Below are 27,541 nucleotides of genomic sequence, written 5' to 3'. Positions count from 1 at the left end.
GGCTCTTTTATTTAATAATTAACTGAGTCTCAGTTTACAAACTAATCCACAGTCACACAACATTTCATACCAAAAGAGTGTCTTTAGGATGTGGTGTAACAGGAGATTTGTAGCATTAAACTGCTGCTGACAAGTCTGCAGCAACAGAAGAATTGGGGCTGTTCTTTGGACATTGTCATTAACATCAGCAACTGTTTGGATAATTAAAAAAAACACGGAAAAACCGGGAATGTAGCTCAGTGGTAGAGCGTGTGCTTTGCATGTACAAGGTCCTGGGATCAATCCCCAGCATCTCCATCACCAATGATTATTCTATAAATACTAACACAACACTGTGAGACACTCAAAAGATCTTTGTAAATAATTTATCAGGAGACATTTCCAGAATCAAACCAAATTTAATTGCCTTTTTCTGAGTAAACACATTTTTATTTCTCATTTTGCATTCATCCATCCAAATTAACTGCAATCGATTCCCTTGATCATCTCTTTCTACAAATGTATGAAGTTGCAAAAATATAGAATTAGTTAGAAAAAGAATAAACACAAGTCATACATTCAGTCAGGTTATAGCCTCATAGTGTGAAACCACTGAGGAATGTAGGTTTCTACTAAACATCATGAAACGTTTTACATGTTGAGCCCAAAAGAAGAAGCTATGTGAGCTTTACATTACTTAGTAACATTTTCAGAAATCATAACTAGGTTTTGTAAGTCATTAGTTTTAGTTCATTTCAAGTGCAACATACTCAAAACTGCAAGTAAAAACATGCGAAACATCTGCAGAGATGAATAGTTTTGTCTCATCCATCATGAGTTGCTACATCACATGTATGTACATCACACTGCAGTGGGTTTAATAACACAAAGAAGAAAACTTTCCCAACATATACATCTCTTAATTCTTCAAAAACTTGAGTAACAATAAATACAGTACAAACATATTTCAGTAACGCTGGAAGAATCCAACAGCTGCTTCCCTGCTATGCTTTTCAAATTAACGTCATAGTTCTGAGGGGATTTTTCTGTCAGATGGTAACTCAAAATGTGACTCCATGACGACGCTTACTATTGTAATTTCTTTGATATAGAATTTAGGATTTGAATATCTCTAATACACAATTTACATTGTTTTCTATGAATACATTAATGAAGTAACATTGCTTTTAAAGTCATTTGAAGCAGTCTTCTTTAAAAAACACATGTCAAATGCTGGTGCTGTGACAAATCTGAGAGCCAAATATGCTTTTTGATCATGACCATAATAAACTTATAGCCAGAGTAAGCTAAATTAAATGATACAGAGTACTGGAAGCTATGCTTTGATGTTTGGATAAGATTTGAAAATACAATCATTTATCTAACACTTACAGATGGATTATAAATATCAAATCAAAATGAGAAAACCTTTTTTTTTAGTACCTTATGGTTTTCTGTAGCTAATTATCTACATTAAAACACACAGTGATAGACAATCATGGCATAGATTAAATTACTTTTTAATTTAAGTAAGTACAGTAGTTCATAAGAAAATAGTGACAATGCTTAAAATGTCCTATGTAGCAATGTGAATAAACCCTTAAGAAATATCAGATGCATATCAGGTTGTTTTTCAGAGTCAACCTTCCACCACATTTCACTGAAATCTACAGAAATGAATATTTCTTTATCTATATTTTTAAGGTAACAACGTGAAGAATATGTGTCTTTACACACTCTCCTAGCAGATTACGGAATAAACTAAAAAGCTATCAGTGCAACATTGTAGGCGTTCCTCGTCAGACTTGTTCATGTTTGCTCGTTCACACACACCATACACGCACACACACTCCATAGAATTACAAACTGAGGATTAAGCATTTTCTTAATGCTTAGCTAATCAGTGTTCCCTCATTAATTATATTAGTAAAGTACAGAATGGTTTCCCTCTGTAGTGACATGGCACTGTGTAGTAGTCGGTCAGACCTGAGACAAACGGCTTCATGGTGACTTTCAACATGAAGCAGCAGCATGCCGTTTGGGTTGTAGTGCTCAAAATGGAATTCATAAAAATAAACTGAAAGACTTTATAATGTGATGTTTGGAAATCCAAATAAATATGTAAAACTAGCTTAGGCAGGGAGAAGGGATGCTACTGAAATGGAGTGTAGAGAACAAATGTATAAATGTTCCTCTAATTTACGTTTGCAGAAACCGACTGTTACATTGGAATTAAGTTTTCTGACTCAGGCACTATGGTTTGGAGTTAGATGAATTTAACCACAACTGAAACATTAGTGTCCCAAGCCATATGCCCTGTGTTCACACAGACATTAAAACCCACCAACTTTGATCGAATTTGAGTTGTGTTTTGTTTAAAGAGAGAAACCCTTCTTTCAGTCTGCTCACTGACTGAGCGGGCAGTATTAACTGTCTCCTGTCACTGCTTAGAGAAAAGTCATTAAATCATCACAATACTCAAATTCTACGATTGGTATAAAGATTCTAAGGGGCAAGGAAATATATTTTTTTTGCAAAGCTGCAGCCTAAAAGCATTTTTGTTCTGTTTTTTCTCTCTCAGATGTCCATGCTTAACAAACTGCAGTTCCCATATTCAGTTTACTGTAGGCAGTTATACGCTGTAGGCTTCATTTAATCATGATATTTACAACAGTGCATTTACTGTTAAATTCAACATGTGGGAAGACAGACATCAAAAGTTCTCTTTGAGGAGTGCTTGGTCATTAAAATAATATCTACATCATTTTTTTTAGATTTTAAGCTACGAGCCTCTTACAGTAAGTTTTCCTTAAAATCTGATAATATTTCAGACTTCATGAGAGACGTGGTCTGTCAGTTCCCTTTGCTTTGAGTCATACACAGAACATTGTGACATCAATGTGTGTCTAATGAATAACCCTTAAAGGAAAAACACTGTGGAGTAATGAGAACTGCACTGTTGCTACACCTTCTGTGCATCTTACCAAATGTTATGAAGACTAAAGTGCAGTTTTCTAACATGTGCAGAAGAGGGCGATGTGTCACTTTCCTGTGAAAATGTGTCTTTCATGAATAAGAAAGAGCTTTGGCGTGCTGAAACATACTGAAGGATCCACAGTGAAGGAGGTGCCGGGGATCACCCCCCCCCTCTTCTGTTGTTACAGCTCCTGTGTGAAGCTCCTGGCTGTTCTATCTGTTGACTGTCCGGTGTCTTTGCTCTTAAATAGCTGACTCCTGCTGGATCTGCATGTAGCACGCCTGCAGCAGATTCAGTGATGATTAGATGACAGAGGTATAATGACAATTTTAGCTATAAAATATAAAAAAGTATTGTTTAACATTTCAAATGTGTTTTCTTTATTCTTGAGAGTATTTTAAAAATCATTCTGTTTTCACAGCAGACTTATCTCATCATTACTCTTTTATATACGTAAGCAAAAACTTTAAAAAAAAAGATTTGTGTGATCAGCAAAATAAATAGTGGTTCATTTAAGCCTTACAAATGTATATATATTTAAAAAAAGCACCTATAACACCTTAGTGCTTTTATCAACCCAATATGACAGACCAATATTTCTGAAATCTGCTTACTTACAGCTGTAAGTAAAAAGGTAATTATCTCCATTATATATATCATTTTAATACACTTTTTATAACAGTTTTCTTACTTGCTGCCAAAAATTGGCCTAGGTATAGTAATGAAATCCTTCTTAAAGGAATTAATTACATTGCAGTCCAAGGTGTGTTTCCACCATGAGTGTGTGTGTGTGTGTGTGTGTGTGTGTGTGTGTGTGTCCTACCTTCAGCGTGGTGAACATCAGTCCCATCTCTCCGTGCTGTACGTTGAGATCCATCAGGTCTTCTATCAGACTGACCTCAGCTCCCAGGCTCCTGATCCTGCAAAGACAACATGTTCAGCGTCCAATCATATCGCTCTAATCATCAAACCAAAGCCTCTCATTCAAAGTGGACCTTGACCCTTTTAAAGAAGAAAATGGCTATATTAGTTCTAAAACTGAAACGAGGTGATAACTGAAAGGCGTAATACAATAAATAAACAATGTGTGTGTGTGTGTGTGTGTGTGTGTGTGTGTGTGTGTGTGTGTGTGTGTGTGTGTGTGTGTGTGTGTGTGTGTGTGTGTGTGTGTGTGTGTGTGTGTGTGTGTGTGTCAAATCAAATCAAGTTTTATTTATATAGCACATTTATAAACGATTTTTGGTCGAGCCAAAGTGCTGTACAAATAGTAAGTGTGTGTGTGGTATACCTCGCCCTGAGCACCACATAGAGGAAGAGAGGAAACAGGTCGTCCATGCACCACAGGAAGTTTCCATCCAGCATAGGTTTCCCTTCCTGGGTCATCTCCTCAAACGTCCTCTGGATGATGAGGAGTTTGTCTGACGGAGTGAAGGTGGTGCTGCATGTGGAGGGAGACATATTGTTTTTCATACACATAATAATAACTTCCAGGTTGTTAATGGTTCTGAGTTGCGCTGTTATACAAATCACAATTGTTACTGAAGTATTATGTCAGAGTTTGTTGCATCAAGCCAAAGAGTTGAGGGGGTGTTTAGTAAAACTATTAAAATGGGACACTTGATTCATGAGTCAGTTTGCCACCTTGTGATCACAAGAAATTAATACAAATTCCACTCATCAAAGTATTATTTTCAGGTTTTTTCCAATCCAAAAATGTCTGATTACATACAATTTTATGATGCAAAGACAAAATCTGTCTCGAGCCTTAATAACAAAACAAGTTTGAGATGTTGGACACGAACTGAAACTCCATGGGCCTGGATGGGATTTTGTTTATCTGCTAATCACATGACTCTGTCCTATCACATTTAGTGATATTAGTGTTTAATGGTGTCAGGTGACATGGCAGCTACCTGATTAGTTGGAGAGTCTCAACAGCAGAAACAAAACAGGCATCTTTACTGCTGGATACAATCTGTGGTACAAGTAAAGAAAAACAGTTTTAGAGGACAAATCAAAAGCACACTTTGAAAGATGAGAGGAGCAAAGTTGGTGGAGGAAATGCAGAAAGTGCAGAAAATGAAAAAAAGTACACAAAGAAAAATAATAATATTTAGAATCCAACCTGCTTTTTATCTCCAAGGATCGACATCCACACTGGCCAGAACTTCCTACAAGTGAAACAAAAGAGCATATTGTTTTTGAGGTCATCCTTTTTAAGGGTTTTTAAATCAAATAGCCCTTCACTGAATCAAATGCCTGTGGGAGTTTTCGGATGCACACACTCACTCCTGCACTCCCAGGAAGCTGAGCAGTGATTGGTCGGGCTGCTTGTTGAGTCGGAGGACGCGCTCCCAGTACAGAGCCTCCTCCTGCTCCTCCTGCAGGCAGTACAGGGTGAAGAGGGGGGGGTAGAGACGGGGGAGCAGCTGGGGGAGGAGCAGCGAGGAGCAGCTCACCACCATAACACTGAGGAGGAGGGGGAGGAGGAGGAGGAGGAGGGAGGTTAATGTCTCATGTGCAATACAACCGGATGTAGTTAAATAGCATTGAGATGGAACAGGTGATAAAAGCATATTCAAGGCTAAACATATCCATCATTGCCTTTGTGTGTATTTGTATTTATGTGTTTGTGTTGACACTCACACTTGCTCTGCTATGTTAGAGTTGTGTTTGCCTTCAGAGGCAGAGGCAGGAGGGTCTGGGATGATGCCGCCATCTTCTGGTAACCCCGGAAACAGAAATCTGCAGGCAACAGTTTATGTTATGAAGTGTTTTTAAATACACCATGCAAAGTATTTGGGCTGTATTAAATATCAATCGTCTATATTCAAAACTGTTTTTGTTATTTTAATATGCAATTTTATGCATCTGTTATAATTTAACATGATGCATCAAAAACATATTTAAAAAAATTAATTTCTTTGTTATTGTGGTTACATAAAATGTGATATAAGGTGCTGTTGGATTGCTGCAACAGCATGTACTTCCTGTAGGTGCGTGCTGCCCTTTGTGTGCAGCAGGGGGAGTGCAAACTGTTGTGTTTTATAAAAGTGAAATGTGTTATAAAAGCTATTCGCCCACAAATATTAATTAAGGTACAATCTTCAGTTTGAAATCATGTCATGACTTTACAACGCTGTGAATTCATCGGAAATGTTTGGATTTGAGTCGGGAACAATCCTTGCCAGCAATCACTCGATTCCTAATCTATAGATACTTAAATAAGTGATGGTTTATTTGTATTAGACAACTGTGTAGACAAACTGGGTTTGCACAGAATGAATAGACAGGAAGAAAAGAAAAGAAGCTACACAGCATTCAAATGTTAATTTAGGATGTCAAAGTCATTGTTATGGATGAAGCTTAGAAGCTCCGGAATATTCAGTACGGTTCTAAAGAGTAAACTGAATGCAGGTCTGCAGAAGTCTGTGGTCTGAGCAGTAAAGAGGTGAGAGGCGTCCGGACGTGATCTACCTGACGATGCTGTAGAAGTGTGTGAGGAAGGCCAGCAGCTCCTGCACCGCCTGCCGGAGCAGCCGTCGGTTTGACCCCACCCCCACGTACGTCATCCTGTAGACCGTCACCAGGGTCTCCACCAGCCAGCCCAGAGGGTGGTGGGGGGTCTCACACGCCTGACACACAATTCATTATTATAACAACATGTCCACAGGTAACAAACTGTATTTCCCATGGTTTAGTCGGTGATGACAAAATAAATGAGCTTCACAATTATTTCGTGATAATCATCAAAATGTGCTCAGAATGTCCGAACTGGATTCACTTTAAAATAATTATATTGAATCGCAGAGAGGACAACTTAAAACAAACATCCGCAGTTCTTACTAGTATCCGTAGTAAGGTAGTTATAAATGAGAAAGTCCCCCTTTTCTGTATTAACCAGATTATTAGTTTAGTACAGCTAGCTTAAAGTCATGCATTGTGATGCCACAGTCTTGCAATAAATCCTCCCTTCAATAAGGTTGAATTGTTTGGCTTTTGATCGAGAGATGTCAATTCAACTAGATTGTGCTACTGCTGACTTGTATTACTTCTTACTAAGATGAATTTCTTATACTTTATCTATTCACATTAAAGAAGAGAGGGCTTAAGTACCGTTTGTTTTAACTCATTTATTGCGGGGCTGTCTATTGTTCTATATTGCTTTAAATGCTTTCTTCTTCACATGCAAAGATTATTATAAACACAGTCACATATCCAGCCACTTGTACCTTGCTGAGGTATCGTCGTATGTTGTCGTAGTTAGCGGTGGTCACTGGGTCTCCATGCTGGGGAATGAACTCCAAACACTCCAACACTTTACTCTGAGACCTAGTGAGATCTATGCTACAAACACACACAAACAATCAGACACTCACACATATACAGCTGTATAGCCAAGAAGGGTATCAACTATTTGAATTTGCTCCTGTGTGTGTGTTGCTGCATGTACCTCTGTCGTCGTGCGGTTGTTATGGTAACGGCGATGTTGTCCCAGGCTGTGGCCCTCTCTCCTCTCCCCGGAGCCTCACAGCCCAGCCGACTCCAGCACTCATCGAATACACACAGCCACCTCTGAGCTGCAGGAACCACGTACTGACCCACTTTGCTGAACACACACACATTTTTAAGGTTTAAAATAACACAACATGAGGAAGAGATATACAAAACGTCTTGGACTCCAATAGCCTGTTTCCAGTCACATGCATCACTTTATATAAATAATATCCTGCTTATACTGTGTTAACAGAAAATGGGTCCTTCAATAGTGTTTTTATTTATTAGTTTATAGATGTTTTATCTTCACAGTCATCTGTATATTTTTCCAACTCTCTAATGCTGGTTTATTTCTATTTCTATTTTGAGATGTTTATATTTTAGAATTGTTTATTTCTACTCTTTTCATTTGTTATAATGGGCAATGCCTTGTTTTCTTTTATGCTGCTGCAACACATTTCTTTTCCCAAATTGGGATTAATAAAGTACATCTTATCTTATTATCTTACAATAGAAAAACCTTCATACACAAGGAATATCAAAAGGCATAGGAATGAATATACCAAAAACAGCTTGCACACTTGTTGGTGTCATCATTAAATAGGATGCTTTATTCAATATCCTCAATTGAGGATTCAAATGAAATAAAGGTGGTACAGTCCTAACGATCAGCAAGTTTCAGGTTAATTTAAGTGCAAAGTAATACTCACAGCAGGCTGCTCCTCTCTTTGTTTTCTGGTTCTTCTGGGGGGGGTTTGGTGTACGTTCCCACCACCTTCAGCCCGGAGGTCCACTCTCCACTGAACTGGCCCTCCAGACAGTCCCCGTTAGCCAGGGATAAAACCCCCTGTAGAAGGGAGGGTGAGAAATGAATGTGTGTGATATCACTTTAACGCCCTTCAGTTGTATAGGTCAGACTTTTTAGTGTGTTTGACTAGGCTTCTTGGTAGTGGCATGTATCCACTTTGCATTAACAACTGTGACATTTTAAGTTGGAATTACAAAAGGACAAGTCACTATTTTAAACAATTACTCATGTAGGTTTAAACAAGGAGAGCCAGAGATCATGACACACACACAGCCAAATTACATATACAAACATTCTACCTTCCCATTGACAATCCAGTCATCAGAAAACTCCCCATGTAAAGCTGTGTCGTCATCCGACACCAACAGACCTGGACCCTGAAATAAAAAACAGTAAACAAATAATCAATTACCCATACAAATAAAAATGTTGTACATCACTACCTAAGGATATTGGTTTAAAATTGTATCAAATACATTTTCAAATGACTTGGCACATATATCACTAACACTAACTCACGCAGACTAACTTTTTGAATTGATGCTGCTGCTTCCTCAATCTGTTGCGGACAGTAAAACATTTTCACATTCAGCCATTTACTATATGCCAGAATTAAGAAGTACATATTTTAGGGGAGGCATCACCAAATGCCAGACTGTCAAGTGTTTGTTCTATATACATTTGAGTGACTTCATCTCTTTGAATTGTTACTGAATACCCCTGCTTGAGAGTGAACTTACACACATCTTGTTGTCTTTGAAGGTCCCTTCATAGTACACACCGCACTGAGTGACAACCACAGCGTTGCCATGGCGCTGCTCGTCCAGCCATAGTCCCATGTATTTCTCACCTCTGGGAAGAGCACATGAGACAGGTGTGTGTCTTAATGAACAACATTTAATCCACTCATTGCACATTCAGTACTGACAGCAAACTGCCCATTTGCACTGGGAATTTGTGGAAGAAACCACTGAAATAATTTGGACTAACTAAAACTAAAGTTTATTAGATAAAAAAACGAATACATTTTTTAGGTTAAATTAAGAAACCCTGGCTGCTCTCCTGAAATGTCCTTTTTTTTTGTACTTGTCATTATTATTATTATTTGTACAGTAAATCAGACCTGGTCATGTCGTCGTAGACTCCGTATCCTGACTTCCCGTCATGGACCCACTGGCCAATGAAAACGCTGGAGGAGTTCTTGGCCAGTTTACCGGAGCTCAGCATGCCGTAACCGTGGCGCTGTCCGTCACAGAAACAGCCCTCGTACACCTCGCCACTCGCATACCTGCACAGAACCGCAGATACATGAATACACACACAGGTAGTCTATATCGTTTCTTTAAAATGGCATGATATTTGGGGATTTTTTTGTTTACTCTAACACTTATAGTGTCTTGCCTTCACACCATACATGGCTTTGTACTTAAGCAATAATATTAGTGATAAAGACATGACCCCTGTGTTGTGGTTGTGTACACGCAAAAAAAAGTTAAAAAAAAACATGTACTGACTTGTACTTGCCGAAACCATGGATCTTGCCATCTCTCCACTGTCCTTGGTAGCTGTCTGGCTTATTCAGTACTTTGTTAGGTATTAAACACTCTCCATAGCTAGAAATAGAAAGAACAAATGTAGCGAAATATTGAGAAATTAGTTTTGTTTTTGCTGGTTAATCACACAGATATAAATTGCCAAAAATCATCAGCTGGTTTTACTGTTTAAGGAGATACTGAATGGTTAAAACCCAACAGGACTGAATAAGAAAAGTAGTTACCACCACTATGTTATGTTTCTGAAGGTTTTTAAACTATTTATCTCCTCCGTAAAAAAAACACAAAAAAAACAACATTACACGTTAACAATTTTTATATTTTTTCACCAGGTTGGTGTGCTTACCCTTCCTCCTGTCCTTTCTTAAAGTTCCCTCTGTAGTTGCGTCCATCTGGCCACTTCATGGTGCCTCTGTAAAGGCAAAGACATTTAACTATCCAACTATCTGCCCAAAGACCATCATTACAAAAGTTTAGAATCAACTTGTATCTAACATTTAACAAGAAATGGAAGGAAATGGGGCTGAACTATTGTCATCCTAAAACCATCTTATCACACCTCACCAGCAGGAACATTTTCAATATGCTTTCTTAAATGTGAATTCAAGAAAACTCAAATGTCCAAGAGATGGTAGTAGAGAGAAACCAATGCGCATACATTTCAGGAAGACACCCATATGCAAACACATTATCCTTGTACATACTGTGGCTGCAGAGATGGAGATGAGATATGCGCACAAAAACAAAGCAGCACTCTAACCTGCCATGAAGTCGCCCTGCCAGCCAGGCCCCGGTGTACTGGCCGTCTTTAAGGCGTCCCTCTCCAGTGAACGTGTAGGGCGCCGTGCGGGACATCGCTGTCAGCCCAGGGAGACGACCCCTGACCTGCCCCCCCCAGCACCTGATCCACCGCCTGGTTAAGAGACCGTAGCCACTTATTCTGGAGAGACGGAGAGAAAGACTTTTAAGAAAGAGGCCAAACAAGAGCAGTGGTTTCTGAATTGAAGATAACAACATATCAGAGTTTCATAACAGGAGTGTCTCCATCGGCTGAGAGGAAGACATGTTATCTTATCAGAACATGGAAAGAGAAAATGGAAACACTCAAGCGGTAAAGCAGTTCAAGGTCATATTTTAGATGTTTTATTCTAGTTGTATTTGATGTTTGCTGGTGATGGCCACCAAACATACAGAGAGCTGTTATCGTGTTAAACATTGAATAGAAATATGAAGCTCTTTTGCTTCACAGTAACAATGAAACTTTCAAAACATACCTTCACTAGTGATTTGTACTTCTTAATGATGAAAATACATTATACAGCAAGCAGGCAATACAGCTTTTATTTATAAATATGCAGCGAAGTTGTATAACATTTTCTAATGAAAAGATAAATGGGTGATACGCTTCTAACCCATAAATGTACCTTCTCTTGTGGGGTTGAAGCCACCAGGGTGAAACTCTCCTCCGGGCATGTAATCTTGATGGCATAACTGGTGAGGAAATGCAAAAAAATAAGTTTTCAACTGTATCAAATAAATCAGGGTTGAGAGCACAGACAGTTAACCGATGGAAGATGTTTTCATAATTTGGAAAACTAATTTAAGATAGATCAACTTTTACAAGCTTTATTAACCTTCTGACCTGGATGACCCCACACTGTGTCTATGGCTGATGTTATAGTATAACATTACTGTACATATGAGGGTCAGTGAGATGTCTTTGTGAGATGTGTAGCCTTTTCATCATCTTAATCTCAATCTCAATCTTTATTTATTTATATAGCACATTTAAAACAACCTTCAGTTGACCAAAGTGCTGTACAGGCAATAAATATTAAATAACACAATGGGAGTACAATAATAAAACAATAATTAAAAACATGATAAAAAGCACAATAACTAGAAAAATATTTTTTTTTAAAACACATACAAATGTAAAAATGTAATGTTCAACTAGTATTAAAACATTAAACATTGATGGTTTTCAAATGCAACAAACTCACTGTCCACTGCTGTCTTCAGTAACTGGTTTCACCCACAGACAGCTCAGAGGGTAGATGTGATGCGTGGAGAACTGCAGAGAGCAGAAGTTTAGGTGTTTTTATGTTGTCAGTAATTAAGACAATTTAGATCATGAATCATTTTAAGTTTGTCTGTGTGTCTTAATGTTATAATAATAGAACACATGACATGAAGCCAAAACAACAGAGAGAAACAGGACAGGTTTCACCACTATCTGCTGTCTATTAACACACCACCCCACACCAAACAGAGAGGAAGGACAAACTATTCTAGACTGAAACAAACACAGTGCAGAGGGAAAGCACAGAGGAAAGGTCAACAGTAAATAGGTTTTAATCCGCCAAGATGCCCCTTGAAGCTGATGTTCTCTTGAATCAGAGTCTTGTGAAAGCTAGAATTCAGCTCTGAGTTGCATCCTTTCCCCAGCACGAGCTACTGCAACAATGACCTTTAGACCCCTAGCTGACTAACGTCAGTGTTGCGTCTAAACACACGGTCACACACACGGTCACACACACAGCAGCCTGTTTGGTAGCGGCCCAGTTTAGATCAGCCATCAGGATAACGTGTAAAAAATAAATGTTAACACAGGATTTCTGCAATGCTAAGGAGTGCAAAACTACAATGCTCAATATTTAGCTAGTGTACACTGATTGGCGTGACCAAAAGGACAAGACAACACAATACTTTTTAACAGATGATTGGGGAAAATATTATAATCCTACGTGAAATAATGAGTTATTACGTCTCTTGGCCTGAAAGACATAAGATCCAATCGAAAACATGTATGTGTTTTTGCGTAAACAGTCCCTTTAACATTGCATTTAGTCCTGTGTTATCATTCATTAACTAATTCCATGTGAACCTGTCAGAGTGTAAGCACTGAACTGAGGCCAGCCACCCATGCTGCTGCAGCACAAAGCTCAGGAGAGTTTGGTGAACTGCTGTCAGATATACTCACGAGGCTCTGAGAGGGAATGGCACCCTGAGTGAATGAAAGATACAATGTCAAGTATAAAGTTTAATGGAAGAACACAGTAGTGGATGTCCAGGAAGATAGAGCCAGTGGAAGCATTGTCATATCCCAGATTTTCTCAAATGTAAAGATTTGGTGGACTTTCAAACTCTACAATGAATGTATTACATTTAAAATAAAGTGCTTCCAGGCCTTACCTACAAGTTGAGCGAGTCAATATGAATAAAGGAATTTAAATTTTCACAAAAACACAGATAAAAGAGTAAAATAAGTTAATTTATGGAATAGTTGAAAAGGAAATGAACTTTTGAGACACACTTAATAGATTTAAGTAAAACAGGAAGGATGGATTAGGAATATAAAACTGAGGTATGAACACTGGCGTATATTATATTTTCTTGAGTAGGACTTGTTGTGTATATATAATCTACATTTAAATTAGTTAGTATCGATCATTTATTATTTGTTATGTGTATTTGAGTTTAATAAGTAAAAAAACTACAGAAATATACTAAACAGATCTGAACTGCCATAATATAATGTGGAGTTTCTATGATGTGTGGAAAGTGAATGTAGATGGAAATAAATCTACGGTTAAAAGGCTTTAAAGGGTCACCATGGTCACCTGATGACACCATGAAGCAAAAGGAAAAATATCTAGCATCATTTTGCTATTATTTGTACAGGCGTTCTGTGTTTGCATCTGTGTTTGCATGTGTGTGTACCTGTGTGTGCACCAGTGTGTCGTTGAACAGAATGAACCAGTGGTTGGAGAACCGCCCGGCGTTCTGCAGAGTCAGAGATCTGTTGCTGCTCTCACACACCACGCGGCGCTGAGGGAGGCGCAGGACCTCCTGATGACAAACACACAGGGATATTTGCTCATTAAAATCTCACAATCTGTTAAAAAATACAATATGTGAACTACAACTTAGAGTGGAGACCAACTGTACCACTTTAGAAAGTAGTGGTGGTATTGGTTTAAAACCTCAGAGATGCATACCTTCTTCATCTTGTGTGTATCATAGTTTGTTTGGCAATGTAAACACTCTTTTCACACCTAAACAAATCAATCAGCTTTAAATAACTTAACACAGAGTTGTGCTCACTGTAGTTTTTCCAGAGTGGCTCTTCCAGAAGAGGAAGGTGGTTTCAGCCTCCTTTTTCTTCCTCAACAGGGACAAGGACAGGGAGTCAAACTGATTGCAGCCCTGATGGAGGAACTGATACTCTGCAGTTAACTGGGGGAGGAAACGAAAAAAGAGAGAGACTTTAACTCTTTTTATCGTCTTAGAACATGTTGAAAAGTCCACATGGCCAGCTCTTAATGGTATAGCTCCATTAACAGACCTACACTGTAGTAAATATGTTAATACAGAATATAACAATTCTAACTTCTGTCACAACTGCAATGTAAAAAATATATTATTATAATATTGGATCAAAAGGAAGTACTTCTTTATTTTAAATGTATCTAATTTACTGCTCATTAACAATAAATTACAAATGTCAATATCGTCATGAAGTCTTTATCTAGGAATAGGTGTTTGAGCCAATACAATGAAAGTAACTGATATCAATATATTCACAGTTATTAATTTAGAGGAAGGAAAAACATTTGGAGAAAAGGGAAGAGAGAGATAATAAAAGGAAGATAAAAGAGTAAACAGCAGACAGAAAGGAGAACAGAGAGCGGAGGGTTTCCTTTCTCACCACATCGAAACAGGCAGCCAGTTTGAGCATGACTTGGCTGTACTGGTGCAGCTGCTGCAGCGGCCGGTAAAACACAGAAACCAGATCAACGTCACCACCGAGGGACTGGTCTGCACACAGCTGAGCCAGCACCGTCTGCTGAGAGCCCAAACACTCGCTGGACGCAAAACAAAGACAACACACGACTCAATTATCCTAATCATTTAACAACATGTCTTTTTGTTGATGGGAGCTTTTCTGAAATATGCTGTGTTGGAACTCTTTCTGGCTGCACATGATCACTTCCTGTTTAAAACGTATGGTTCGTCTGGTTATTTAGCCTTCTCGTGATCATCAGCTAAATAATATATGTTCAAACTGACATTAAGGCTGTGTTTCAACCAAAAATGCACATTTGCTGTGGCACTTGAAGAGATCTCATTAATTTGCATTTTTTGGTAAAAACATGAAGAAAAAAACAAAGGATCTTACAGTGAGAGTTTATGGAGTGATCGGAATCCACCCATCACCTCAAAGTTACCTACTGAAGAACAATACCTGGAGAGAGACACAGAGAGAGAGAAAGAGAGAGAGAGAGATGTCAATGTGTGTTTCCATTTCATTTCCCATACTAGATTCAATATAGAACGTACAATTAACTACTAATGTAAGTCCTTGGTGTGAACTATTTGTACCTGTTGTATCTCTTATCAACAGTATTCCTGATATTGTTCCATCTACTGTCAATATAAACTCAGTAAGATTTCATTTCATTTGCTCTGGAAAATGTGTTGCACCTTCCTCGTTTGTGTCTGAAACCAATGTACCTAAATTCCACATTCGTCCAAACAAGATTAAAGAACATAATACTCAAATTCAGGAAAATACATTTACAGTACAGTTACAGCATGCGGGGACTGTTGTTACATTAGTGGACTTATCATTGAGTCAATTAATATAAGTTGTTAATGAATGTAATTTCTAACTGTTAAAGCATTTGTAAAAAAATTAGTCACATCAACTAAAGCAAGAACGTTTTATATTTGCAATAAAACAAATATGAAAATGTACTCGTAAATATAGTGAGAGACAAAAAGGAGACCCTTACTCTTTATAAATGTCCATAAAGTGCTCAGTGTGCGTCAGCAGGGGAAGGGCAGTGACGTCAGAGCTCTGCACTTCAAGCAGGAAATAGCTTAGTGACGTGGAGTGTCGGCCAATCAGGACGCTCAGACGAACAAAACTCTCACAGAGAGAGAAGAAGAGGTGCGTGCATGGCTCACCTAACGAAGGACACACACTCTCTGTGGAATACACACATAAAAGGTTGATGTAGTCACCATTACCACACTGAGTAGATGCTCAAATAATGCGTCTACAATTTCACAGATTATTCGTTGTATTTTACAATGTTCTTTTTCCATTTGCCACAATTCAATTAATGTACATCCAAGAGGAACATTACATTTCTCATATACGAAAGCCCCAGCAGTAAAGGGTTCCGAGGTGCAAATACAGAATGATACAGCACAGCATTTGGCGCTTATCATCAAAGATGGAGCCAGTACAGATTCCTTCTCACCTTTACTCCGCAGCGGAGTGAGGAGGAGCTTCTTAGCGCTGCTCAGCCAGCAGTAGAAGTGTCTCTCTCTGGAGGCCAGCTCATGGATGGCCGAGATGAATCCCATGACGTTCTGGTCTGCCAGCACCGCACAGCGCTGACCCCCGCTGCACACGCTGCTGATGTAACCCATCTACACACACAGAGGGAATAAGCATGATTTTTTAGTTTTCTTTCATCCAAGCGCTTTCTCTTCGTTGCTTTTGATATAGTTTCCCAGCTTTCCCCTGACTTCCTCCCTTTGTTTAATGTACAATCACCAGATTTCAGCTGTGAATGACTGTTGTCTTTGTGTGCTGTATGTAGGTTTCTCAAGTTTCAAGGCTTTATTGTCATTTGCACATTAGCTACAGTGTAGATATGTCAATGAAAAACTTAGGTCACAGGCTCCTCCAACAGTGCAACATATATAGGACATAGAACAAATAGAACAGAAAAAAATTGTGCAATAGAATATTTTGAGATGTGCAAGTAAATACAAATAAAATAGAAATAGTGCAAGAATAGTCTATATACAAGTAAATGGAATGATGATTCTGCTGTGGGATCAAGGATTTCTGCAAATACCAATTTAGAAGCATACTTTTTGTCGTTTTAGTCATAAACTGAGAACTATGTTAAAGATTAGAAGAAAAAACATCAGTTATGTTTTGGAAATACAAACCTCCATGCAGAAGGGCAGCAGGCTGGGTCTGACTGTGTAACTCTCGGCTCTGTTGGGTGACCTCTGGCATGACCTTTGACCCCGCTGTGACTTCTCACTCTGGGCTGACGTTTGCTCTTGCTGCTGGCCGCAGTACAACAGGACCGGCTGCACACAGTCTCCATCAGCCAGGAGGAGGGAGTGGCTCTGCCCCGCGGACAAGTCCCAAACCCGAAGACCATCAGACAGCTACAGCAGCCAGCCAGGGACAAAACACACACTTCTGTTAGGGTTATTCGCTGGTTTGTTGTAGATTTGTTACCATAACAAAACCCAGATTACTCCACTGTATGTTGTAAGACAGCATCCACACTAGGGCTGAACAATTAATCGATTTTAAATCGAAATTGCGATTTTAAATGATGCAATTATCAAATCGCAAAGCCTGCGATTTTTGTTTACATTTTTTTTTTACTTTTTCTTTACTTTTTTTTGTTCTTCTTGTGTGTCAGTCATCCACACCAATCAGAAGTGCTGTGCTCCACATGTACCAGCCATTGTTAACCAATCAGAAGTGGCCCATGATGGAAGGTGATAGACAGATTGATCCAATCACCTGCCAAGTATTTTTGAAAGTGCCTGCCCTTTCCAAATGGCTTCCAATGGAGCTTTCCTAGATGGTTTGGTGAAACAAAGCATCTGAGTCAGGTTAGTAATGCTCCATCACATGTTTTACATCTATTACAGGGTGAATCTTAAACTGAAGCTTGACTTTAAAGCAACCCAACGGAAGTTTCATGTAAGTTTAGTTATTTCACTCGTAGCTCGGGCTGCGGGGGTGCTAGAGACGGGAGCACGTTGATGCGACCTTCCTAGCCGGAGATATGGCCGCATTTTCAAAGAGTCAATCTGCTGTAAGTAGCAACTGCAATCTTTTCAAGTCACCAAACCCACATTTTTTTTAATCCGGCAGCCCCCAAGACTACGCTTTACACAATGTACAATTGAGGAAGTGTGGATGTGTTTAGTTGTCAATGAAAGGATTCAGCGAGTGTAGACGCTGATGTCATGGGAGTTTCCATACCATGCAGAAGAATTGCAGCACATGAGACATACAGTATCTCTTTTGCTGTCTCTCTCTTTCTTATTTCAGCTAATATATTTAATATATATATTATATTATATACTGACAGATTGCCGTACCTTTATCTGTTGAGGTACAGTGACAGGACTGTTGACGTGACCGAGTTGTCCACACATGTTGCTGCCCCAAGAGTACACCTGAAGAACAGGAGGTCAGTGAGTTGGTGTCAATGTATTAGTACAATTGTGCATCTCTGTTCATGAGGAACAGTTTGACTTTTTAAACTTGGCTGACATTTAGGTCAGTTTACTTCTTTAAGCCTTGTATGATGCTTATACTGTATTTCAGTCTAAAGTTACATCCAGGTTAGGTTAGGGCCTGCAGTGGTGATGATTAACCAATAGTGTCAGAGGTGTCAAATAGAGTGCTCATACAATCAAACAATAGCGGGTGTGTGTCTGCTGTGTCTCTTTTACCTGGCAGTGGGCGGTGAGGGCGAGTGAATGGTGGGACCCTGCAGCAACTTTGATTACCTCCTCGCCGGTCAAAGGCTTGATACACAGAGGCTGGAGTCTGGACACACACACACACACACACACACACACACACACACACACACACACACACACACACACACACACACACACACACATTCGCAGACAGTATAATAGCTTGTCTACATTGGAAGCATTTTCAGATTTTCAGCAGTCAATCTCTTGTTTTTCACTCGCAGTACACATTCATAAACAACTACAGATACTGCATTTTTTTTTTTTTTTTTAAATGTTCAAATTTCGGCCCGTTAAATTTACTTCAAATATAGAACTATATAGAATATAGAAGAATGTAAAATATTATTGCTTTTTAAAATGTGTTGTACACTAATAATCCATTCTGTTTCTGATGTTAAAATCAGCGCAGTATAGCCAAAGTATATTTACCATTAAAAAATCAAATGTACTGACATTTGAAGAGAAAGAAATCAAACCTTATTAATTTGACTGTGTTTTATTAGGAACTGTTAAAGAGACTATAACTGCATGATGGCTTCACATGGAGCAAGTAAACATTGAACATCCAAATCTGCCGCAGGACAAACTGTGATAACGATGGTTTGTGTCAAAAAAATGTTTTTCTATTATTACTAAGAGTGCATGTGAGTGTTTGTCCGCACCTGGCCAGCTGGTCTCCGTGGCCCAGTTGCCCCTCTGACCCGCGGCCCCAGCTCCACACTTCTGTCTCCAGAGAGGGCAGCCCGGCTCCAGCCTCCTCCGGGGCCGCGGCCTGGGGCCGACCGGCGGAGGACGGCCTGCAGGCACAAGGCCTCCGTCGCTGTGGAGACCCTGGAGGAAAATATACATTTGAGCATCTGTCAACGCAGCAAATGCACTTCGTCTTTAGAATGTAGCAACAGCCACTTCAAACAGAAGAAGTGAATGATTTGTTTTATACTGGAAAAGGGTAAAGGAAACATGGCCAGAGTCACATTTCCAGTGTATCTCAAGTGTAACATGAGTCTGTAGCATGTCTATGTTGCCTTTCCTCCACAAATAAACTGCCCCATATTTAACATACATTGTTTTTACCAGCCTGGATGAATGGTACAACATGGGCAAACACACACACAGCACATGCCCTAATTACTTTGTGAGCTCCTCTTGCACACACTTTTAAATCCTTTTGTCCTTAAAGTAGCCAGCAATGAACTGTGGTAATTTCTTGATAAGAGGTAGGATTAGGAAATCATAAGAAGAAAAAGGAAATATATAAATAACATGGGTTGTGTGGAAGATCCTAAAGTCCTAAACTTATGATATATTATTTACTGCTATTCAATATGTAATTAATACGAGTACTTAAACGGAAAAGGGTCTATATACTGGATGGTTTAAAAATCTGTGTTGATAAGGGATATCACTTTGACACTTTGTAAAGCCTGGTCAAACTAGAAAACAGGAAGATTCAAAATGTCCCTATAGGTTCAACTAACAATTTCTGGATTTTTAACAGACATTTCTTTAACTATAGATATTCATAACTCAATAAAAGGACAATACGGAATAAAGTGTTATTCATTCTCAACTTTCCCTATTTTGCATAATAATTGACATTATGAGTATACCTTTTATGGCTACCAAGAGGTTTTCTGATTTGTAATGTGTAGTCATCTATCGATCATAAATCTATCGATTAGATTTATGATTAGAAAATTATAAAAGTAGGGTAGACATGTGGAGATTATCCGGCTGAAAAAAACGTGATCTGTCTCTTAAATGTGTGTCAACCACAGACCTTATTTCGAGCTATTTTCCAAAATCCTATGGAGAAATGTTATTGCATTTTTGTCGAAGGAACCGAAAGAAGTTTACTTCCGGGTTTTAGGGTTTTTAGGGTTTACTTCCGGGTTTTACTGCGGTTCTCTATTTGTGAAACTAATTGCCACTTAAAATCTACCAAGCCCACTGAATCCCACTTTTAAATGCTGTATGTTTCTGTTTCACACATATTTATTTACAGATTTTATCCCACATTTTAGCTCCTTGGTTTGTTTGTTTTTGTATGTGCGTTTACTGTGTTTCTGCATAAGACTTATTGCCCCTTGGGGGAATAACAAATAACTTTAACATTTGAAAGATTGAAAAAAGCAAGCCTTGCTCTCTCAAAATCAAAGTTCAAAATGTATGCTACCAGGAGCAAAAACATGTTAATTAGCTCATGGCTTCACGTTTCTTGGTCGACATCTTCTTCAGTCTTTATGCTAAGCTAAGCTAAGCTAATAGCCTCCTTGTTTAATGCTCATGGTTCAGGTATAAATCTTCCTATCTAACTCGTTGCAACAAAGTAAATATTTCCCAAATGTGGTCCACACCCTGCCATTCCTACCACGGGTGGGTGTTCCAGGCAGGGAGCGTCTCCTGCTGGCTGCTGCGTTCCCCTTCTGGTTTATATTTGTGAGACTGGTGCTCTTCTGCCCCTGTAGTGCCTGTTTCTCCGCCTCCAGACAGAGCCGAACTTCTTCCAAACACACTGGGGAGGAGGAGTACGCCACAGCCACTCCACTGTTACAGTAGGAAAGAAGATCAGAGATCTGGCATCATACATGTGTTTACGCTGAGAAACATCCTGGTATGTGAATACTTCACAATGACTAGGTTTTCACTGTTTATCTGCATTAGTAAACCTCTGTATTAAAATGAAATGTTTCTAGTCAGCCTTGCCTTATTTTTAAAGTAATTAAACAAGTGTTAAATAGGTTTAAGATCTACAAAAGTTGCAATTCAAATGTTCTTTATGCAATTTGAGTGTCAACCTCTCAACACAATATTATTGAAAAATGTAATTCACTGCCTAAAAAAAGTGCATCACTCTCAACTTTAGTAAAATTGGCCTTACTTGTTGGATTGACCCTTAATTGGTGAGTCTTCTTTGTAACTGGAAGTCAACAGATCCGTGGAAGGAGTCGAGGAAACACAGCTGTCATCTGGTAAGAACCATGGCAAGAGGGAATGAATAAAAACATTTTACACACAACGGATCTAGCAAAGCAATGAATAACCAATAAACAAGCTACAAACATGAACAAATAAAAAAACTAGTGAAAAAGAATAAACAAATGAATGGGAAAACGCTAAAAGAACACAGGGATACAAATTTGAAAGAAGTAACCACAAAAGAACAAATAAACAAACTTCTACATGAAGACAGAAGAAAGAAAACTGAATTCCCAACCTGAAGTGTAACTGCTCAGTGAGTCAGTGTCTCCTGGGCCGGTGCTCTGGTGAATCTCCAAGGGCTGACTGGAGAGTTTCTGGAGGAGGTTATTAATCTCCGTTTCATCAGAGAACGCAGAGTTCTTATTGGCTCTCCAGCCTAAGGGCCGGTGAGACTTTGGGCTGCTGTCAGTCTCACTGAGAGGGTGCCCAAATGCAAGATTAGTCCTGACGTTTTGCAATGGAGGAAAGAGGTTACAAAGAGAACATTTGGAAAACAAAACGACTATATGAGGGATAAAACAACAAACAATACCGTACTGTTTAGTGTAAGATTTGCCATCTTCAGAATATGGACATGAACCGGTTGCAGAGCCAGGACTGCTGCCAGCTGACCTTCCCCCAGGATGCAGCCTTCGTCTGGGGCCTCTTCTTCTGGGAGAGCTCTGGGGATGCAAACCATAGAGGGGCATCAACGAAGGCTGACAAATCTAAACTTTATAAATTAGCAAAAAACTAAATATGAAGGCTGTCCAGAAACACATATTTTTCTTCTGTTTCTTCTTTATGGTGTATAGTTACCTCGCCTGTCATGAATTCACTCAGCTCCACCCCCAGCGGACAGTAGTGACCGGCATCCACTGCAAACTGCTCTTCCCTTTCAGTCACTGAATAATGAGGTGACTGACCCCGCTCCCTCTTCTCAGAAGGATTCTGGGTCTTCTGTGGAGGTAAACTGCGAACCACGGCCAGGCTGTGGTAGGCACCACAAGCCACCTGTTGAAAAATAAATAGAGAGGATATTCCCGGACACAGAATAGAGTATTTTATTGTAAGTTAAATCTGGCAATGAACATTTCAGGAAGAGAAACTACCTGAATAACATGTCTGCCTGCCAGATGCTCCACCTGTTCCAGTGTTTAAAGGGATTAATAAAATAAACACAGTTTTGTCAGTTGCTCACCTGCACAAACATTCAAAAGCACTATTGATCTACCAGTGGTGGAATTTTGAATTCTGAAATTCATTGAGCTTTATACAAATTACCTTCTTAGGTCTCCACACAGGAAAGGTACTGGTGACCAGTCCAAGCTGGCAGCCGCTGCCCCAGGCCCACAGCTCGTTCTGGGCCGACAGAGCCAGGCTGTGCTCCCGTCCAAGAGCCAGATCCACAACCCGAACCCCTGCTGGAGGAACGGCCTCGCTGTCCACCACTGTGACCGGGCAGGGCTCTGAAACTTACACAGAATGTTCCACATAAGTTTTCCCCAAAATGTTGTAATGGATGAAAAGAAAAAATGTATAGAGCACTTTCCAAGCAGAGGTATGATGGACAGAAAACCTTGTGGGAAGAAAAGAAGAAAGGAAGAACGTCGACCAACCTGTGATGTTTGTGACTGTGTCCCTCTCAGTCAGCCCACACTGTCCTGCAGTGTTCTCCCCCCACATGTAGACGTTGCCCTGCTCGCTCAGTGCTCCACAGTGAAAACCACCGGCAGCCACACGGACCACCACCCTCCCCATCAGAGAGGCCTCCAGCAGGGGAGCAGACACCGGGACGCTCAGATCCCTCCATGACAACTCTCCAAAAGAGTACACCTGTCCACCTGGAAGACAGCAACAGTAGAAATAGATGTATTGACTTTAAAGGTCTTCAATATAATAATAACCAGCAGCAACTTTAAAGCAATCCCCGCCTACAGATATAATGTATATAAAAAAAACTCTCGCTTTTCAATACAAATGTATTTCTCCTCATTACAATACCATGTTATATTGACACACCCACCCTGTGTGAGCAAGAGTCCATGGTGTTCTCCAAGGGCCACCTGCAGGACGGGCCTGGCCAGCAGCACTCTCCCCGGACAGAGCTGCGCGGGGGGGCCCGCTGACTGCCATGTGTGGAGCAGGCCTCGCTCTGGAGGAGTAGGGGCCTGTTCGTCTGCAGGGCTGCAATATTACGTACATGCAAATGCATCATCAAAAATAAGGCTGAAAGCCGCCGCAAATAGAGATAACCCGATCATGATTCAGCCTAAACACATGTGAACACAAGTACCAAATTTGAACCACCATCCAAGTTATGAAACCACCTGTGATTTCTAATTGTTTTATGTAATGTGATTCACCGACATTAACATGAGTTCTCTCAAAGTTGGATTACATTCCAAAGCATTCATCCCTAAACTTGTTAATTCAGCACCAGCAGGCCATGACATGCAGAGATCAGTGGTCCAATCACAGGTCTATTCACACACAAGGGAAACAAGATTTGGCATCTTGTTTTGATATTTAACATTTTTCCAGTTGAGGTTGCTAAGGATATATAATCAGGACAGGGTGTGTGTATGTATGTGTATGTGTATGTGTATGTGTATGTGTATGTGTATGTGTATGTGTGTGTGTGTTTACCTCTCCTCTCTGTTTTCCATTACTTCAGACTATCCATTCCAGAGGACAGTGAAGGCATCTTTAATAACATTTTTCCGAAGTTTATTAACGTTTTCCTGTCTGGTTTCAAGCTCTTGTTATTTGTAGTACACCTGTTGATAAAAAAAGATATATTGATTGACAAGAATAAAAACTGAAATGTGCCTTCACCGTGAACATTTAGAGACCTTATTATGAATACACTCACAGTCCTCAGCAGTTTGAGAAACCTTAAATTACGATTATATTGACAAACTAAGAATTTAACTTCAGGAAGGGAGGTTAGTGATTGTTATGTCAGTCACTGGGAGGACGAGGAGTGGTTTCTTTTATCTTTACTGGATTCTGTTGACAAGTCCCCACAGCTCAATACTCGGTGAAACTATGTGAGAGCTGGGTCATTGTTGTCCAGTCTGTGGTATGTCTAACGTTAAAGCCTGTTAGTAAATTACACAGAGATTAGCTTAAAAACAGCAGACATGTTCTGTCACCGAGTGAAAATAGAGACCATTGTTGCTATCTTGCCAGCTTTGCATGTGTCAACAGTTTAGTATATAGCGATATTAACTCTCCCCTTAGATAAAACAGCAATGTTGTGTGTTATAAGTTAGGGTTAGGCTAAAAGACTGAAGTTGGTTAGCTTAATGCTACCGCTGCTAAAGAAGCTAACTAAACTTACCAACTCTCGGTTTGAAGTCGTCGTCGCTGAGACTTTGTGAGACTGCAGCTCTGTTAAGCCGGGTAGCTGTGTGCAGCTGTCACGGCAGAAACACCGAGCTATGACATGAGTTACTTCATATTCAAATCAGTGCAGCGCAGTGAAAGCAGAAGTTGTATCTGACAGTTGTGTGTTGGGATCCACCTCTCTGACGGCAGCCGGGCAGGGACAAACATCGCAGCCGTGCCACACCTGTGGCTGCTGCAGTGTGTCTGAAAAGAGGGGTTAGAGAAATGAGGAGGGGCCACTCTGTTATTTCCAGTGCTGGGGTCTGGCTGCCAGCATGACCTTTTCAGATACAGAATTCTAACCTTCTTTGCTTAGGCCAATCCGGACCGCATCTGCTAATAAAATAGCAGTATATTTCCACCATATGCCTAGTTTCAAAGTTAATGCAGGTTATTGTTGGCTGTTTTTTCCTGCTATAGCCCATAAATGTACTGTTTAAACAAGAATATAATAATAATAATAATAATAATGTGTAGCGCAGCGCTCAAGGTTTTCTTCCTCAATCCATTCTCAAATATGTGAAAGTCTATACTTAACCCTACATTAAATATGTTTAATTATCAATGTAAGCAATAACTGTAATTGCAGTGATGGATTGCAGCACAGCGTATTTACTTACTAATATTGTCCACTAAAGGTATTTGATGGACTTCCCAAATTCATTTTTCAAAATATAATTAACAAATAAATCATCATATTGTTAGTTCCACCTTTGCTATCTTCAACATTAGACACAAGTGGTGAAAACATTTGTGCATTATTAATTATAATCCAATAATGTCCTATCATGTACATTATTTCGAAGTCAGTCAACATAATAAGTACCTTTACTTTTGCTACCTTAAGTATATTATTAAGGACTTATTCTCAAGAGATGTTTCTACTGTAGTTAATTAATACTTTTCCTTGAGAAAAAGTTCTTACAACTTCTTCCAGCACTATGTGTTTTTTGTATCATCCTACTTCCATAATGGCTGCTACATTTTAAGTATTGTGTATGAGTGAATGTGTGTTAGCACAGGATACGATGGGTTCCTCAGCTGTGTGTTGAAACAGCAGAGGTCTCCCTCCTCTGAGCTGCACAAGCAGAAATGGCTACACCACACCTTCCCTTTTATGGTTCCGATTGCCGCCCAGATGTTGAGCAGCAGTACCAGCATTCATAAACCACTGAAACCTTTAAACTTAGAAATGTTGGAAAAATAGACACAGAATAACCCTTTGAGTCCTTGGATACAACATAAGACGACACAGGATCATGTTTTACAGCAATACATTTTGTGATAATGTCCAGTTGTCCCTCTAGCAGTATTCTCTGTTTATATTTGAATCATCCCTATTGTGTATAAAGGGTGTGCAGTCCATGACAGAGAAGCTCTACGCAGTTTTTCCATGGATCTGGTGTCTGGAGGTTCAGTGAGTCAGCCTCTGAAGAAATACCTAAAGCTAAATGCAACATCTGCTCATTTGCTCCTCAACATTTAGTGTTATTTTATTGCTCCTGACTCACACACCGCCGATGCAAAAAAGAAATAAAAAAAGTGGCCACGGTTATGTTTGACTAAGAAAGACTTTGATATATTACCAATTGCAAAAAGTATTAACCTCAAATATGTGTTGCTGATCTCTGTTGCAAGAGGCCCATTTGAGTATCAGATTCTCACAAATGTCCCAACACAGTCCTCAATCCCATTACATCACCTTGTGGTTCCTTACCCTTTGGGCATCCACAACTCTTTTTTTTTACTCCGAAGATAAACAGTTTTTATGCGTCATTTCTACAATTTACTACCCCTTTCCTTGTTATTATTAATGTACATTAACAAAATGGGTCAATAAATGTATATAAATGTATATATATATATTATAATGCTAGATTCTTTTTTCCCCTTTCATTTCTTTTCCCTCCCTGTCACCCATGTTCGTGATCAGCTCTTGTTTGCAGTTTAAGTGCTTTCTATTTAAAAGTGTCCAGCAGGTTTTGGCTCTGACTTTAACTGCCTGTTGTAAAACAAGGGGGGGGAAATGAAAAAACTATACTAAAAAAGGAAAAAGGGCAGGAAATCCAGAGAAAGAGTGGTGTAATATTTTTTCTTTTTGGAGCTGAATCCAAGACATAAAAGAATAGAGCTGCTGGCAGTAGCTTCTGGGGTCCTAAATGTGGCATGTGCTTCTTTTTCTTCCTAATCTAATATTAAGTGTTCACCACACAGGCATCCCAGTGTTGAGAACTTCAGCTCTATCCTCCTAAGAGACACGTCACTGTTGTTCAAGTTCTATTTTCAAACCATCAGCATCATATTGGATTACAGTAAATTCACCACTCCCTGTTAAAAATCTCACCATAACTTGAACTCACCACCTCAGCTGACTCGATTGTGATTTCAAATGTATTTCTTTGGGACAATAAGACTACGTCTGTCAGCACGAGTAGTTAAGATTAAAATTAAGCTTGAGTACGAAGATGAGCTTGGTCTGAGCAAGGGGGGCCAATATTCTCCAAACAAAAAAACTGATCTCACAATCTTCCTGTACCCCTTTTTACCCTCTATGCATGCAAGCACAAACATACACACACACATTCACAGTAAACCCATGTCGTGACCTGAACAGCCTGTATTCCCCCGTCCAAATCCTCATAAACGTCTACTGCTGCTGGAAACAACACAGCCTGGATTCAAAAGTGTTTGTGTGTGTGTGTGTTTGTGTGTGTTTGTTACCTACTCCGCTGCTACTCACGACATCGTGGTCAATCAAACCACTTTCTCAGACTTGCTGTGTCTCCGCGGCCTGGCTGTAACCCTGTATGGCACACACACACA

The 27,541-nt window shown here is 39.6% G+C and overlaps 1 protein-coding gene across 1 annotated transcript; it reads right to left on the bottom strand.

The window, feature by feature from the left end:
• Nucleotides 1-382: 382 nt before the first annotated feature.
• On the bottom strand, nucleotides 383-27,541 carry LOC117485994 (alsin-like). The gene is given in 43 exon segments (XM_034134713.1): nucleotides 383-3,237; nucleotides 3,780-3,876; nucleotides 4,245-4,394; nucleotides 4,870-4,931; nucleotides 5,082-5,127; nucleotides 5,246-5,425; nucleotides 5,603-5,701; nucleotides 6,434-6,591; nucleotides 7,189-7,303; nucleotides 7,410-7,565; nucleotides 8,164-8,300; nucleotides 8,561-8,638; nucleotides 9,002-9,113; nucleotides 9,385-9,549; nucleotides 9,776-9,874; nucleotides 10,161-10,226; nucleotides 10,575-10,682; nucleotides 10,684-10,754; nucleotides 11,239-11,305; nucleotides 11,818-11,888; nucleotides 12,798-12,821; nucleotides 13,538-13,666; nucleotides 13,922-14,053; nucleotides 14,526-14,682; nucleotides 14,997-15,062; nucleotides 15,613-15,808; nucleotides 16,087-16,258; nucleotides 16,790-17,017; nucleotides 17,972-18,049; nucleotides 18,329-18,425; nucleotides 19,027-19,195; nucleotides 20,736-20,911; nucleotides 21,246-21,333; nucleotides 21,582-21,790; nucleotides 21,884-22,008; nucleotides 22,145-22,339; nucleotides 22,438-22,470; nucleotides 22,610-22,794; nucleotides 22,945-23,169; nucleotides 23,352-23,512; nucleotides 23,975-24,105; nucleotides 24,672-24,922; nucleotides 27,444-27,541. Coding segments are annotated over 41 exon segments (4,941 nt in total). The 5' UTR covers nucleotides 23,995-24,105; nucleotides 24,672-24,922; nucleotides 27,444-27,541; the 3' UTR covers nucleotides 383-3,198.

This window comes from Trematomus bernacchii, unplaced genomic scaffold, assembly GCF_902827165.1.
Source record: "Trematomus bernacchii unplaced genomic scaffold, fTreBer1.1, whole genome shotgun sequence".
NCBI classification, from domain to species: domain Eukaryota; kingdom Metazoa; phylum Chordata; class Actinopteri; order Perciformes; family Nototheniidae; genus Trematomus; species Trematomus bernacchii.
This window is presented reverse-complemented; position numbering and strand designations above follow the sequence as displayed.